General features: G+C 39.6%; 1 protein-coding gene across 1 annotated transcript in view; it reads right to left on the bottom strand.

Annotated features, from left to right (window-relative positions):
- The window catches only part of LOC307157727 (uncharacterized protein), a gene marked incomplete at its 5' end in the record, with an annotated part of 174088 nt that overhangs the window by 13446 nt on the left and 145239 nt on the right, over window positions 1-15403 (bottom strand). The window contains 15 exon segments of the mRNA XM_079869651.1: window positions 3105-3407; window positions 3704-4021; window positions 4059-4421; window positions 4528-4842; window positions 5072-5386; window positions 5649-5909; window positions 5995-6294; window positions 7285-7599; window positions 7737-8039; window positions 8764-9078; window positions 9182-9481; window positions 9672-10001; window positions 10713-10854; window positions 11106-11123; window positions 12570-12714. Of these exon segments, the coding sequence (XP_079725777.1) occupies window positions 3105-3407; window positions 3704-4021; window positions 4059-4421; window positions 4528-4842; window positions 5072-5386; window positions 5649-5909; window positions 5995-6294; window positions 7285-7599; window positions 7737-8039; window positions 8764-9078; window positions 9182-9481; window positions 9672-10001; window positions 10713-10854; window positions 11106-11123; window positions 12570-12714 (4043 nt within the window).

Below are 15403 nucleotides of genomic sequence, written 5' to 3'. Positions count from 1 at the left end.
CATGGTTTTATTTCAGTTAGCCTAATAGCTGGTTTTATTTGCATTGAGAGATGATCTTATGGAAAGTACTCCATGCCAATCTCTATGTATGGTGAAGGCTATGTGATGATGTGGGGCTATTTTAATTCCAAAGGCCAAGGGAACTTTATCAGGATGCATAGTATCCTGGATCCATGAAGTAACTGGCCTTTAAAAATAAAAATCTGCCTGCCTCAATGGGAATTTAACATAGGGGTGTCCAGACTTATGCACCCTGTATTTTAAGGAAGAACATTTATTTATTTACGATACATTATTCATTCACAAAGAAAATTGGTGTCCTTAAAGGTTGGATTTTTCCAAATTTTTTTTAATTAAGGCATTAAGTTCAATTTCCAAAAGATGATTTTTTTATTCCTCTTTTTAGTCAACTTTAGCATGGGTGTCTAAACTTATGCATAGCACTGTATTTACTCCATAAACTAACTATACAAACATGGAAAACAGTGATAGATGGGTCTCTAAACCTTTATGCTGAAGAGAAAATCCAACGCAACTTTGAGGGGACCAAGCCAAACATGATTATGTTTATCTGCCCAGCTATCAACACTGGACATCAACCACACGGCATAGGCTAATAACCTTTTTTTCATATACTGTCTACTTTCTATAACAGTTCTATCTAATAACATATTAAACAGTACTGTTAGACAGATCGCTAACTAATAAACACAGAGAATGCGAGCATTGTTTGCTCTGGCATTCTCAGTGCCGCTAAAATAAAGGTCCATCGCGCCGTCAAAATAACAGTCACCGTGCTTGCGTCACTCCCTTACCCCTCCTACCAGTTCCTATGGCCACTTGGCAAGTGCGAACGCAAACAGCAAAACCGAGTTTGGGGGAGAGTAGTTCTTAGAACTGTTTAGAAGTGGACAGTTCCTAGAACTAAGTTCCTGTAACTACTTGGTCGGAAAGCGGCTATTGACCAGGTCCTGCCGTGTAGTTCTGGGCTGATCCCTCACCTTCCTTATGATCATTGATGCCCCACGAGGTGAGATCTTGCATGGTGCCCCAGACCGAGGGAGATTGACCGTCATCTTGAACTTCTTCCATTTTCTAATAATTGCGCCAACAGTTGTTGCCTTCTTACAAAGCTGCTTGCCTATTGTCCTGTAGCCCATCCCAGCCTTGTGCAGGTCTACAATTTTATCCCTGATGTCCTTACACAGCTCTCTGGTCTTGGCCATTGTGGAGAGGTTGGAGTCTGTTTGATTGAGTGTGTGGACAGGTGTCTTTTATACAGGTAACGAGTTCAAACAGGTGCAGTTAATACAGGTAATGAGTGGAGAACAGGAGGGCTTCTTAAAGAAAAAATAACAGGTCTGTGAGAGCCGGAATTCTTACTGGTTGGTAGGTGATCAAATACTTATGTCATGCAATAAAATGCAAATTAATTATTTAAAAATCATACAATGTGATTTTCTGGATTTTTGTTTTAGATTCCGTCTCTCACAGTTGAAGTGTACCTATGATAAAAATTACAGACCTCTACAGGCTTTGTAAGTGGGAAAACCTGCAAAATTGGCAGCGTATCAAATACTTGTTCTCCCCACTGTACATCACATATTGCTGTTATGATTTTTATGTTCTTGTACATCAAATTAACTTTAACTTAACTTTAACTTAACTGTTAACTTTAAATTAACTTACTGGTTACTACAGTAGGAACCGTACACTGTCTCTGATGTGGAGATGTGGAGCAAGACAAATGATGGGAATCATGACTCTCCTGTTCTATAATCACAATCACAATATTATATACACAATTCGGTAACACTTTACAATAATAGTACATGAATAATCATGTACTAATACCTGAATTAATAATTACTTTACTATGAACTAATGATGAGTTAAGACATGTATTAATGAGGTACTAACCTTAATTACGACATGAGTATCATGAATTCCTACATGAATATACCATCTTAACTACGCGTTAGTAAATGCTTGTTAATTAATGTATTAATTAACATTTCGAGGTAAAGTAAATCAAACATGCTCTAGATCAGAAGAAAGATGTACTAAAAGGGCACAATGTTAAATTGTTCATAAATCTGACACCATCAATTGTCACATACATCAGTGAATGACACAAGATGTCTTGAAATATTTATATTAAACCTACTCATTGAACACACATTCCGTTTTAAGTGATTCCACTGCTGCCTTCAAGTGTAAAATACCTATACACTAGCATATTCATTAAACAGATGCAATTTTCAAAATTAAAATCAGTGATAGCACAGATGATGGTTATTTTCTGGATTTGTTTACTGTCTTTATATCATAATGCAGTCGGATGTTAGTCTTGTTTGCTGGCTCTTCTTTGGGGCCACTATTGCCCCTTCAAAATTTGTCCACTTTTTTCCTACCGTTCAGTTCCTTCTCCATCTAAATTCAGGCACAGCACCTCTGCTCTTCCACTTCTTTACAAACCACCGACAAGCACCAAATGATATCTGATTTAGAAGAGCTGAATATGTATAAAACATGTGTAATTGATACATTTTTGAAGATTTACTCTTGGAGGGCCAAGACAAGAAATTACATGATACATTAACAAATCATGAATTCATGTTACTTTCCAAGTAATTAATGATGAGTTAGTAATGATGTGCCCCTCCAAGTAAAGTCATGACATTATGATACATTAACAAGTCATGAATTCATGTTACTTTCCAAGTCATTCACTGATGTATGTGACAATTGATGGTGTCAAATTTATGAACAATTTAACATTGTGCCCTTTTAATCTTTCTTCTGATCTAGAGCATGTTTGATTTACTTTACCTCGAAATGTTAATTAATACATTAATTAACAAGCATGTACTAACGCGTAGTTAAGATGGTATATTCATGTAGGAATTCATGATACTCATGTCGTAATTAAGGTTAGTACCTCATTAATACATGTATTAACTCATCATTAGTTCATAGTAAAGTAATTATTAATTCAGGTATTAGTACATGATTATTCATGTACTATTATTGTAAAGTGTTACCCACAATTCATAAAAAGGATAACGGCTATTTTTTAGTGATGGAAATTGCATCAGTCTTACCTGAGCAGGTGATTTTGGCTACTTCATCTCTGTCACAGTCATTCTGTCCCCAGGGTAAAGATGGACACTGCCACAGATTTGAATCATGTGGTCGACATTTCACTTCATCCAGCCAGTTACGAGCTGATTCCAGTCTTGGTGTAGAATCAGACACATCACCAGATCTTCCACAGTTCAGCTCTTGACAGATCAGACTTGCTGTGTCTCCATCCATCTCATTCCAGCACACATTACCCCAGGATTCATTGTAGAAAACCTCCACATTCCCTTCACAGCCCTCAGTTAACCTGATCTCTTTAAAATCTATACATAAATGGGAAAAAGTACATTTTAAAAGTGTGGGTATTATGGACGCATAAATGTGATGTTAAAGTTGTTAACAAATACAACCTTTGATTTTAAAAATTTATTAGTAGATGTTGAAATTAATATTAACTAAGATTAATAAAAGCTGTAGGAATATTGTTAATTTTAGTTTATGTTAACTAAGGTTAACTGATGTTAACTAATGAAAAGTGTTAACTTGAAGTTTCTTAAAATGTTATATTCATTACATGTTTAATTTAAATACATATACTGTATAGAAGCATGTTGTTTACCTGAGCACACGACTCCTACATCCTCCTTGTGTTGACAGTCATGTTTTCCCCAGCCTGGAGAAGAGCAGTTCCACAGGGACGTCTCATTCCCCTCACACTCCACCTCATCCAGCCATATGGGTCCAGAACCAGGACCAAACCAGGCTGGTACCTGCTGGTTACTGAGGGCCACTCCACACTGCAGCTGTCTGCACACCACATGGGCATCTTTAATATCCCAGGAGTCATCACACACTGTCCCCCATGAGCCGCTGTGAAAAACCTCCAGCCTCCCCGCACAGTCTCCCCCAGAACCCACCAGCCTGATGAACCCGCGACCTGATATTCAGAGAGAGAAAAACACATTATTGATCACTAACAACTGAAGAATCTGCCCAGATGTTTCTGTTCTCACCAAGGCAGGTGATTGACAGCTGTTGTGTGGAGCTGCAGTTCAGAGTTTGTGGAGAGCTGCAGTTCCCCAGATGAGCTTCACTCCCAGAGCACTGGAAGCCCGTCACACACTCATGACTGTGTTCAGGACTGGATGAAGAGGAGCCGGAGAAGTTCAGCACAGAGCCACAGCCCAGCTGTCTGCAGACCACAGAGGATTCAGTGAGACTCCAGGAGTCCAGCAGAACTCTCCTCCAGACCTGATGGATGGAAACTTCCAGCTCCCCCTCACACTGTCTCTCTCCAGACAACCGCACCAGACCGTCATGAACAGCCAGAGAGGAACCTGAGGAAAGATGATCATGTTTTACTAAAGTAAGACTTGTGTTTGAACAATATAGTGTTTATATATTATAAAGAGAGTTTTTCAGTAGTGTGTCAAATAAGTTTACCAGAGCAAATGACTCCAACATCTCGTCTATGAGAACATTCAGCTCGACTCCATGAAGAGATGGAACATTCTGAGAGTTTTGTTTCATTCCCGTCACAATCAAACACATCAGCCCAGATTTCACCACTTCCCTCTCCAAACCAGTCTGATCCCACAACAGACACAGCAATCCCACAATTCAGCTGTCTACAGAGGACACTGGCAGCTCTCATATCCCAGCATGCATCACACACTGTGCCCCATTCATTGAGGAACCGAAGCTCCACTCTTCCAAAACAGGAGTCTGAACCGTTTACCAGTCTGAGATCAGTGTAACCTGGGCAAAGAACTTTTGTCATTACAAGGCACATTAAAAAAAAAAAAAAATCTATCCTACAACATATCTTGATAGGAAAAAAAATGATTACTTAACCACAACAATGCAAAAAAAAAAAAGAGAAAAACTTGGGAGAAGAAAGTTTTGTAATATAATCATTAAAGATTGCAGTATCTTGCATTTTAATGATAGAGAATTGATGAAGAGACATTGAATATTGATCGTTTACCAGAGCAGATTAGTCCCACATTATTTTCACTGGTGCAGTTGTGTTTGTGTGATGATGATATTGAGCAAAATGATATCTGAGACTCATTTCCTCTGCACTGAATCTCTTGTGTCCACATCTGAGCGTCTCCTTTGCCAAAAGCATCTTCTCCCAGCACCTGTACAGGAGCCCCACATTCCAGCTCTCTACACACAACCTCTGCATCCTGCTGGTCAAAGGCAGCGTCACACACTGAAACCCACATCTGATCATCAAGTATCTCCAACCTCCCAGAGCAAAGATGAGGCCCACCAGCAAGTCTGGAAGGTTTATGGCCTGTTTATATTACATGAATCACAGAACAAAGTAGACATAAACAAATAGTACACATGTAATGCAAACAAAACATGTAACAATACAGATATGTTAACTTAATACACAAAGTTTTCAACATAAAGCATAATCATTTTTTGCGTAACATAAAACCATTGGTAACAAGTAGAAAACACAAGGGTGAAATGCTTTTAAGTCCAGCATTATTTACCTGAACAGATGACCCCGGCATTTGAATACTGAGTACAGTCATGTATGCTCCAACCTGATGTCCCACAGTTCTTCAGTGTTGACTCTGATCCAGCACATAACACATTACTCATCCAGATTGGTTCTGATCCTTGTCCAAACTGAGCATCACTCAGAGCATCTACAGGTTCTCCACAGTCCAGCTCTCTACACACCACTGCAGCATCAGGCATATCCCAGAAAAAACCACACACTCTTCCCCACTGACCTTTATGAAGAACCTCCACTCTACCAGCACAGCGACTGTTGCCACCCACCAGCCTCACATTATTTTTATCTAAGTGACAGAAGAATAAAGAGAGAGGATAGACATAAAAGGTAACAGATTAAAAAGAATAAGAATCTCATATTTTATTTCTTACCAGCACAGATCAGCCCCTGGAAATTATCATGTGAACAGCTGTTTTTATGAAAAGATTTTGCACAGAGGTGAATGTGAGACTCATTTCCTCTGCACTGAATCTCTTGTGTCCACATCTGAGCGTCTCCTTTGCCAAAAGCATCTTCTCCCAGCACCTGTACAGGAGCCCCACAGTCCAGCTCTCTACACACAACCTCTGCATCCTGCTGGTCAAAGGCAGCGTCACACACTGAAACCCACGACTGATCATCAAGTATCTCTAACCTCCCAGAGCAGCGAGAACCTCCAACCAGCCGGACTTCTGAAAGAGCACAGACAATTATAGTTTTTTTCAGTCACCTGATCCAAAGTGAAGTGAGCAAGTCTTTTATATGCTGAAGAAAAAGCTTAAGGGGTCTTGCCCCCGAATCAAGCAGGAGCTGAAGATGGCTACAGTACAGCGTCACACACTGAAACCCACGACTGATCATCAAGTATCTCTAACCTCCCAGAACAACTGGAGTTTCCGATAAGCCTGACGCCTGAAGTAGCAAGAGATAAATAACCGTTTTTTGTTTGTTATCTAAATGTCATGAATTTCTACCACACAAAACCATTTATTAATGTGGAAAGGAATCAATGGAAATTAATTAAATGCTTTATGAAAGATTAATTTAAATGGATAATTCAGTTAAAAATAAAAACTCTGTCATCATGTCCTATGTAGGTTGCAGGGATGCTGGAGCCTATCGCGTCTCAAGGCAAAAGTAGGGAAATACACATGATGAATGGCCAGCCCATCACAGAACTAACACACACAGACATACACATACACATTCACATTCTCACTAATACTGTACCTATGGACAGTTTACTGTCTCCAATTTGCCTATCCTGCATGTTTGTGAGGGAACTCACACCCATATTAATTCAAATCCAAATGACTTTCTTTTCTTCCAATGAACACAAAAAGCTCATTTTTAAAGAATATTCTGGCCACTGGCCACTCTTTTGAACATAATGGAAGTGAGTTAAGACATGCTATCAAAGCAAAGAAGAAGAATCAATTTCATTCTGTTACACACACAAAAACTACTGGATGTAATTTTATTTAAAAAATGTACAAACCTCATTTACCACTTCAGGATGTTTCTTATTTTGAATCTTGAAACACCTTTGTGCTCCACAGAAAAAAAGCAATTCTGATTTGGCCTAACTTGAGGGTGAATTTTCCTTTTTGGGTGAACTATCCCTTTAAGGCAGGTGGATCTTGAATAATATAAAAACAGGATTGAGGTTTGGAGCAGCTTACCTGAACAGATGACTCCCACATCATTAGTATGATCACACTGATATAAACCCCATTTTACTGTTCCACAGTTCTTCAGTGTAGATTCTGATCCAGTACATAACTTGCGATTTGGCCATATTGGTCCTGATCCTGGTCCAAAATAAGCATCACCAAGAACATCTACAGGTTCTCCACAGTTTATCTCTCTACACACCACTGCAGCTTCAGTCATATCAAAGTCAAAACCACACACTGTTCCCCACTCTCCTCTATGAAGAACCTCCACTCTACCAGCACAGCGACTGTGACCACCAACCAGTCTTACTCTCATATTGTCTATATAATGAATAACAAAAATAGAGAAAGATAAGAAAAATATACAGACAAACAGAAAGAAAAATGATCACACAAAGTGAAAAAAATTGTATTCTAGATTTAGTAGACAGTTTAGTTTATAAAAAAAAAACTCTAACCTGCACACACCAGATCAACACCGGTGTTATCAGAACAATTGTTTTCATGTGATGCTGATGTTGGACAGAGGTGAATCTGAGACTCATTTCCTCTGCACTGAATCTCTTGTGTCCACATCTGAGCGTCTCCTTTGCCAAAAGCATCTTCTCCCAGCACCTGTACAGGAGCCCCACAGTCCAGCTCTCTACACACAACCTCTGCATCCTGCTGGTCAAAGGCAGCATCACACACTGAAACCCACGACTGATCATCAAGTATCTCTAACCTCCCAGAGCAGCGAGAACCTCCAACCAGCCGGACTTCTGAATAAGACAAACAGATCAACAAAATCATGGCTTATTTTAAAGGTATATTGCAGGACAGATCTCCACCCCCAAAGCCCTGTCCCGAATGGAGCACTTGAGGTGCATTTGGGTTCTTGCAGAATAGTAATGGCTGCTGCTTGCGAATGTCTGAGAGTTCCACAGGTCCATCTGGGACACAACCTCAGATTTTCATAACTGTACACTGTATTTAGTTTCCCACTTTACCAGCTAAGAATGCGATACAGTAAGTAAAGCTACGAAATGTTGTGACAGTTATTTACAGTCATGTGAAAAAGAAAGGACACCCTTTAGAATTGTATGGTTTTACGTATTAGAAAATTTACAAAAAATCACCTGGTTGTTAGCCTAGTCGTTAGCAGTAAAGGGTGTACTTAGTTTGTCACCCACGTGTCATGTGTTGTTGTTCATCTGATGTTGTATTTACCTAATTTTAAGGATTGGATGATTTTTTTATTATGTCCTTATATGTAAAACTATAGAATTCAATAGGGTGTCCTTTCTTTTTCAGATGACTGTGTTCAAATGAAAACAAATTCATGAAATGAAAAAAAAAAAAAGATTGTACAATTATTATATACAGTATCTATTTTTATATCACAGTTATTTTAACAGAAGAGAAGGTGGAAATAGTCATGGAAAATAAAAATGATTAATGCTTTTGACAAGTGTTTTGTATAATAATATAAAACTTTTATCTTACCTGAGCAAATGACTTGAGCGCTCTTATCAAGACACTCGTCATGAAAACTCAATTCTATGGATCCACATTTCTTAAGTGTAGACTCTGATCCACTACAAATTGCAATTTTCATTAAGACTGGCCTTGATCCAAGTCCAAACTGAGCATCACTCAGAGCATCTACAGGTTCTCCACAGTCCAGCTCTCTACACACCACTGCAGCATCAGCCAAATCCCAGCCAACTCCACACACTGTTCCCCACTGACCTCTATGAAGAACCTCCACTCTACCAGCACACTGACTGCTACCATTTACCAGTCTCACATTTGTTATGTCTGAAATGTAAGAAAGAGAGAAAGGCAATAGAAAAAGTGAGCTGAAATGTAAAATATCAAAATAAAAGACATAAAACTGCTTTGCTGCATTTTGAATTCCTACCAGTACACATCAAAAAAATGTTGTGCTCATTTGAACAGTTTTCATGTGATGGTGATGTTGGGCAGAGGTTAATCTGAGACTCATTTCCTCTGCACTGAATCTCTTGTGTCCACATCTGAGCGTCTCCTTTGCCAAAAGCATCTTCTCCCAGCACCTGTACAGGAGCCCCACAGTCCAGCTCTCTACACACAACCTCTGCATCCTGCTGGTCAAAGGCAGCGTCACACACTGAAACCCACGACTGATCATCAAGTATCTCTAACCTCCCAGAGCAGCGAGAACCTCCAACCAGCCGGACTTCTAAATAAGACAGCATAGATCAACAAAACATTGGCTTATTAAAAATTATTTGTTGAATTGTTTTTGAATGGCTAAATAATGAAACATTTTAACAATTAACATCAACTCAAGTATTAGAAACCAATATGGAAGCACAAAACTTTACACACAGATATGACTTAGAATGTAAAATGTGTAAAATGTACTTTACCTGAGCAGATGACTCCAGCATCTTTACTATGATCACAGTTGTGTTTTTCCCATCCTCCTGATCCACACTTCTCCACTGTTAACTCAGATCCAGCACACCATACATAACTCATCCAGATTGGTCCTGATCCTGGTCCAAAATGAGCATCACTCAGAGCATCTACAGGTTCTCCACAGTTCAGCTCTCTACACACCACTGCAGCATCAGCCAAATCCCAGTCATAGTGACACACTGTTCCCCACTGACCTCTATGAAGAACCTCCACTCTACCAGCACAGCGACTGGGACCAGCAACAAGCCTCACATTTACATGGACTGATGCTGAGAGAGCTGACACAATGAGAGAAAGATAAAGGAGAGAGGAAGAGAAAAAAACATACATTCTGTGAAAAAGTGTGAGGAGTTTTTGAATTTAAATTTTCTTCCTGTTTTCTCTGTGTAGTGCAGTGGACCTCTTTAGCTATTGAAATAATATTGTGTAAAAGGATTGTGCAATACGGAATCCCATAAAGTGCCATGCATTATTCTCTTTTCGGTCTTGTTTTTTTACAAAAATGTTTAATCACAGCTTCGTTTTCTTTAGGATTACTATACTGTATACACTGCTTACTCATGGATAAGCAAATAGTTTTATCTTTGAAAAGGGAAATATATTATGTCAGTTAAACACCACTTCCAAATTAATGTTTATCAAATCAGAACTTTATCATTGTAGACTCTATAGTGACGATTTCTATTTCATTGCTAAGTGAACTCAAGGGACTGAGATTTATCTACAGTTATAAAATGATGTTTGACAAATGCAATTTAATAATTTACAGTTGACAAAATAAACTTTGTTGACAGTTTTATGTCATGTAAAAATTAAGCAGAGATCTAATAATCCAATGATCTGTAAATAAACAAATGCCTTTATTATTATTATTATTATTATTATTATCATCTGAGACACCACATTACAGTCAAACTTAATTTTAAGTATTTGAAGAACACAATACCGAATTTCTGAAGAAACTTCACTTTCATTCCTTGTCTACTTACCAGCTGTGATGAGTATTATAACTGAAGACAGTAAAATGAGTGTCAGGCATCTCTCCATCTCTCTCTGCTTGATTAATTCAACATCCAGTACAAGCTTCTCCGCACTGATGATACAGAAGTACAGGCGTCCTCTCTCAGCCCCCTTAATGAGAGAGAAAGAGGTTCAAAACCCTCCAATCACACTCGCTGTTACCTTATTAGACAGAACAGAGGAAATCATCAAACAACTTCAGTGACAAATCAGACCAGGCTTTTATGACTTTCTCCATATATATCTAACAGTCAGTGCTGATGAACTCCTCCTCCCCAACCATCAAGACTGAGGGGATGCAGAAACACACACACACATATTTGACTGACTTACAGGATACAGGAAACTCTCCAGTTATTTACAGCATCAAAGCCCAACACCTGCAGAGAAGAGATAAAAACACTGATAACTAACTCTGAACACTGTCTATTAGATATGTTAGCATGACATTAACAAGTAACAAAAAAGCCATTAAAAATGTAAATGTTTACCAAGAGCACAGTGCTAACTAACTGTGAATGTCCTACACACTGTCTATTAATGTATACATTATGTTAGCATGATATTAACACGTAATAAACTCAACTCTGTAAAATGGATACTATTGTAAAATGGCATTTAAAAAAATAAGTTAATAAATGCTTGCAAGAGCACATGGCAAAGGTTAGCTCTAATTACACAGAGGGGTGGAAAACATCACAAAATTTATTTTGTGACACCTTCCTTCAGTGTATGTCAAATAATTGCTTTGACTAATGTGAAATTGACCTAATTCCACAAAAGTGGTTTCAGATGGCCCACAAAAACCATAACCATAGTAAGGATAAGCATGTTGTTCACATTGTGACCAGCAGAGAGAGCCAGTACTACAGTACTGTACAGTACAGAACTACAGTATCTGCCAAAGCCCTCATATACCCTCATATATTGAGTATTTTACAGTTTGGATGAGAGCTTTTTAGGTAATTTCTCTTGTGAAATGGCAAGTCTAAAAAAAAATTAAATAAAAAAAAGTCAGGCTTTCTGAAGAAGACACTTTAAACTTTTAATGATATCAATAACCTATAAAAAGTTTGGAAGTAACATGCGAGTGATGCCATAAGATTTATAAGCCGTTTTCCTCATGGGGACCAAAAAATGTCCCCAGAAGGACAAGGATACAAAGGATATTGCATAGATACTTTCATATCCATGTAGCTCCCCATTACAGACCGCTCTTAAGATTTGCATTCGAAGGGGTGGCTTACCAATATACAGTCCCACCATTTGGTCTGACCCAAATGACTGCTCCGTGCACCTTCATGAAATGCGTGTATGCACCCCTCTCCCCCTGAGACAGATGGGAGTACTTCTCCTGAATTACCTCAATGATTGATTGCTCTTAGCCCAATCGAAGGAGGAACTATGCGCGCACAGATCTATGCTCCTCAGCCACTTGGAGAGTCTGGGGTTCAGGATCAAGCAAAGCAAAAACTTGCTGCCCCGTATCCCAGAGCCAGCGCATCTGGCGCTTTCAGGCGAACGCACCCCGTCCGAGTTCAAGGTATACACGGCAGCTTTCACAGCGTACCACGCTCCTATAGCTGGCCAGTCAGTTGTAAAGCCCTGCATTTCAGCCCGAGCCCGACAGGCCCCGACTTATTTACGCCCTATAGGGCTGGGCTTCGGGGCAATTTTCATGTCATAGTTCACACATTGGTCGGGCCTCAGGCCTGTTTTAGGCTTATCCTTCTTTTTATATTTTAGACATTAATTAAAAGAAAATATGAGAAGTTGGCGATGGAAAAACAAACATAGAAAGACATTTTATAACCTATTACACTGACGTATGACTGACACATGACAGTCTGCTCAGGCAAACGCACACAGAAGGTTTCCCGGCGGTGCGACCCACGATTCACATTAGACTGGCTCGCTCTGTGTTTAGTGTCCACGCCGGCAGCAGTAGTAGCGAGCGTGTCTTCAGCGCAGCTGGAAGAGTTATAAAAGATAGGAGGACTGGATTAAAACCTTCAGTGGATGCTGTGCTTTTTCTCCACGATGCCCTGTAAGCGACTGTTCTTAGCCATGTTAGGAGGCTGTCTTGTTGTTTTTCGTTTGATAGGACTTTATTTTCATTAGTCTAACTGTTGGAAACTATTGGAAATAAGAATGGCCATGTTCTGTAGAGAAGACTTGATTTTTGAGGTAAGATAACCTGCATGTTTGTTTTTTATTTGATTTATTTGATTTGATTTGTTTAGATTGTATAGCTCATTTCGCTTGCAAGCGCTGTTGCGACTGCGAGCAGCAGAGAAGCCTGCCTCAGCTTTTCAATAATGTCGTTTTACTGTGGTTGTGATAATAAACATTTAAACTAACTGTCTGTGTGATATGCTTGAATTGTTTTATATCTATGGATTTTATTGTAGCCAAGTAAAGTGTTGATTTGAGAGGCTAAATTGATCAAACATGTTTAACTCGCTGTCGGCTGCTTGGTCGTCATAAAAAATAAAGTAAAAATAAAAAATGTTTTAGATAAATCTAGGGCCTAGATTTGAGGCCCGTGCTGGGCTTTAGTCAGTTGGGAACCATGACCTGGTGGTCAGATTTCTCAGAGGGGCCAGGGGGCTAAATCCGCTTCTGGGACCTGTCCATTGTCTTGAAGGCACTTTGTGGTCCTCCATTTGAGCCACTCACGAAAGCCGACCTTCGGCCAGGATGGTTGGCTCTGGCATCGTTCAAGCGAGTTGGTGAGCTGCAGGCTCTTTCAGTGGACGCGTCCTGTCTCGAGTTTGGGCCCAATGGCAGTAAAGTATAGCACAATTGTCCATGTGTCCATTGCTGATATCTGTGTGGCGGCTGGTTGGTTCTAACCATCCACCTTTGCCAGATTTTATAACCTAAAAGTCCCTGCTCTCCAGGCATGGATTTTGTCTGCCTATTCGCTTCCCACCTTCTGAGGTTTTCTCTAAGTGGCATTATGACCCACGGGCTCAAAACTAAAAAAAAAAAATTCAAAAAGAAAATTGCTTTCAGGGCAACTTAAATCGGAGAAAAACTCAGTTCCCTTTCAAGGGAACTCGAGCTGCGTCGAGAAGCTGTGGGAACGCCTCTGTGTGATTGCGCCATGAAGCACGTATGAAATCAGTCCAATGGCGTGACGGAACGTCATGTGACGTTAATTGGAAACTATAAAGCATACCTGAAACAAATCTCTCTTCAGTGCCCTCAGGGGCCGTTCTGCCAACCCCACAACCTTGTATGCTTTTGGGCGCAGCGGTCTCCAGCAAGTTCTAGTCTAAGTGTCTGACTCGCAGAAGGAGGGTTTAAGAGGGGTCAGTTAAGTTGTTTCCTGCTGGTCATCCGTTTCAGGACACTGGATTGACTTCGAGCTATACTAGAGACCAGTCTCGAGAGGCTAGTTCCTTTAGTAGTCTCAGCCGTAGTCATCTTGGGATAAGACAGATCTGAGGACAGTCATTATCTCGAAGAAGTCTTCAACAAAGAAGTCCTGACAGAGAGTCCTCTGGAGATTTCCTTCAGGGGGGACCTTTTCTCTCAGGCGAGCGGGTTGATCCTTCACCCCCGCCCAGAATTGAGGAAACTTTGGGCTTGGGCTCTGAGGGGGCCCAGCTCATAAGTTCAGGTCTCTCAACCGAGATTGTTGAGACCATCCTCCACTCCAGAACTCCCTCCACGAGGAAACTCTACGCCTTGAAGTGGATATTTTTTTCACTTCCTGGTGCAGAAAACACTTATCTGTGTTAACCCAGTTATCTGCCCCGTGGGTGCAGAGTTTCTCCGCAGGTCTATCCCCCTCCACACTAAAGGTGTACATGGCGGCCTTAGCTGCTTACCATGTCCCTTTAAGTGTTGTATCCTTGGGGAGACACCATCTGGTAACGTTTCCTTCGTGGCATTGCCAGCAACAGCCATTTTATGATTGTTTGTGGTTTGGTCTTAGTGACTTTGGGCTTAGTGACACCTTTTCAAAGATTTAGGAGCTGGTTTTAGTACTAAAATGCTTTGTGATTTACTCTCAGAGAAAATATTTTGTCCAAAATTTAGGACTAACACGCTAATCATTTTTAAGCGTTTCACCTAAATGGGCAAGATAGGAGCTACTTTTAACCTAAAGATGTTTTGTGAATACGGCCCCTGATCTCTTTAAACTTCAGAATTAGATAAAAGATGTTAAATTCAATTCAGTTATTTTTACTTTTGTAAATTAACTATAAAACGATTTGATTACATATACTACATTAATATTAATTTCTTGTTGCATATTGAAAGTTGCAGCTGCTGGTAAATTATTTGCAATGATTCTTAAAATGTGTGTGACATTACCTGTGATGAACCTCCACTCTACCAGCACAGGGAACGTCACCTCCAACCAACCTCACTTTGCCTGTACACAAGAGTCGTTTATCTATGAAAGTTAAATTATGAAAGATCAATTATGCTGCTTTTTTTTGCAGTTAAATCACTTTTGCATTTCACTCAATTGATAAGATCTAAACACTGCATGCGTAATAACACGTCAAACCACAAGACCATTTAATGCAAAAAAAAAAAAAAAAGAACTCAGAGAGAATTTTTTGCTACCATAAGCTATTTTTAAAAATAAAAATAAAAATAAATAATTATCAGTAGGGAATTACAAACAAAAGTCTATATA

This window comes from Squalius cephalus, assembly GCF_949319135.1.
Source record: "Squalius cephalus genome assembly, chromosome: 4".
Lineage (NCBI taxonomy): Eukaryota > Metazoa > Chordata > Actinopteri > Cypriniformes > Leuciscidae > Squalius > Squalius cephalus.
Note: the sequence above shows the minus strand (reverse complement) of the source record. Positions and strands in the feature narration are given on the sequence as shown.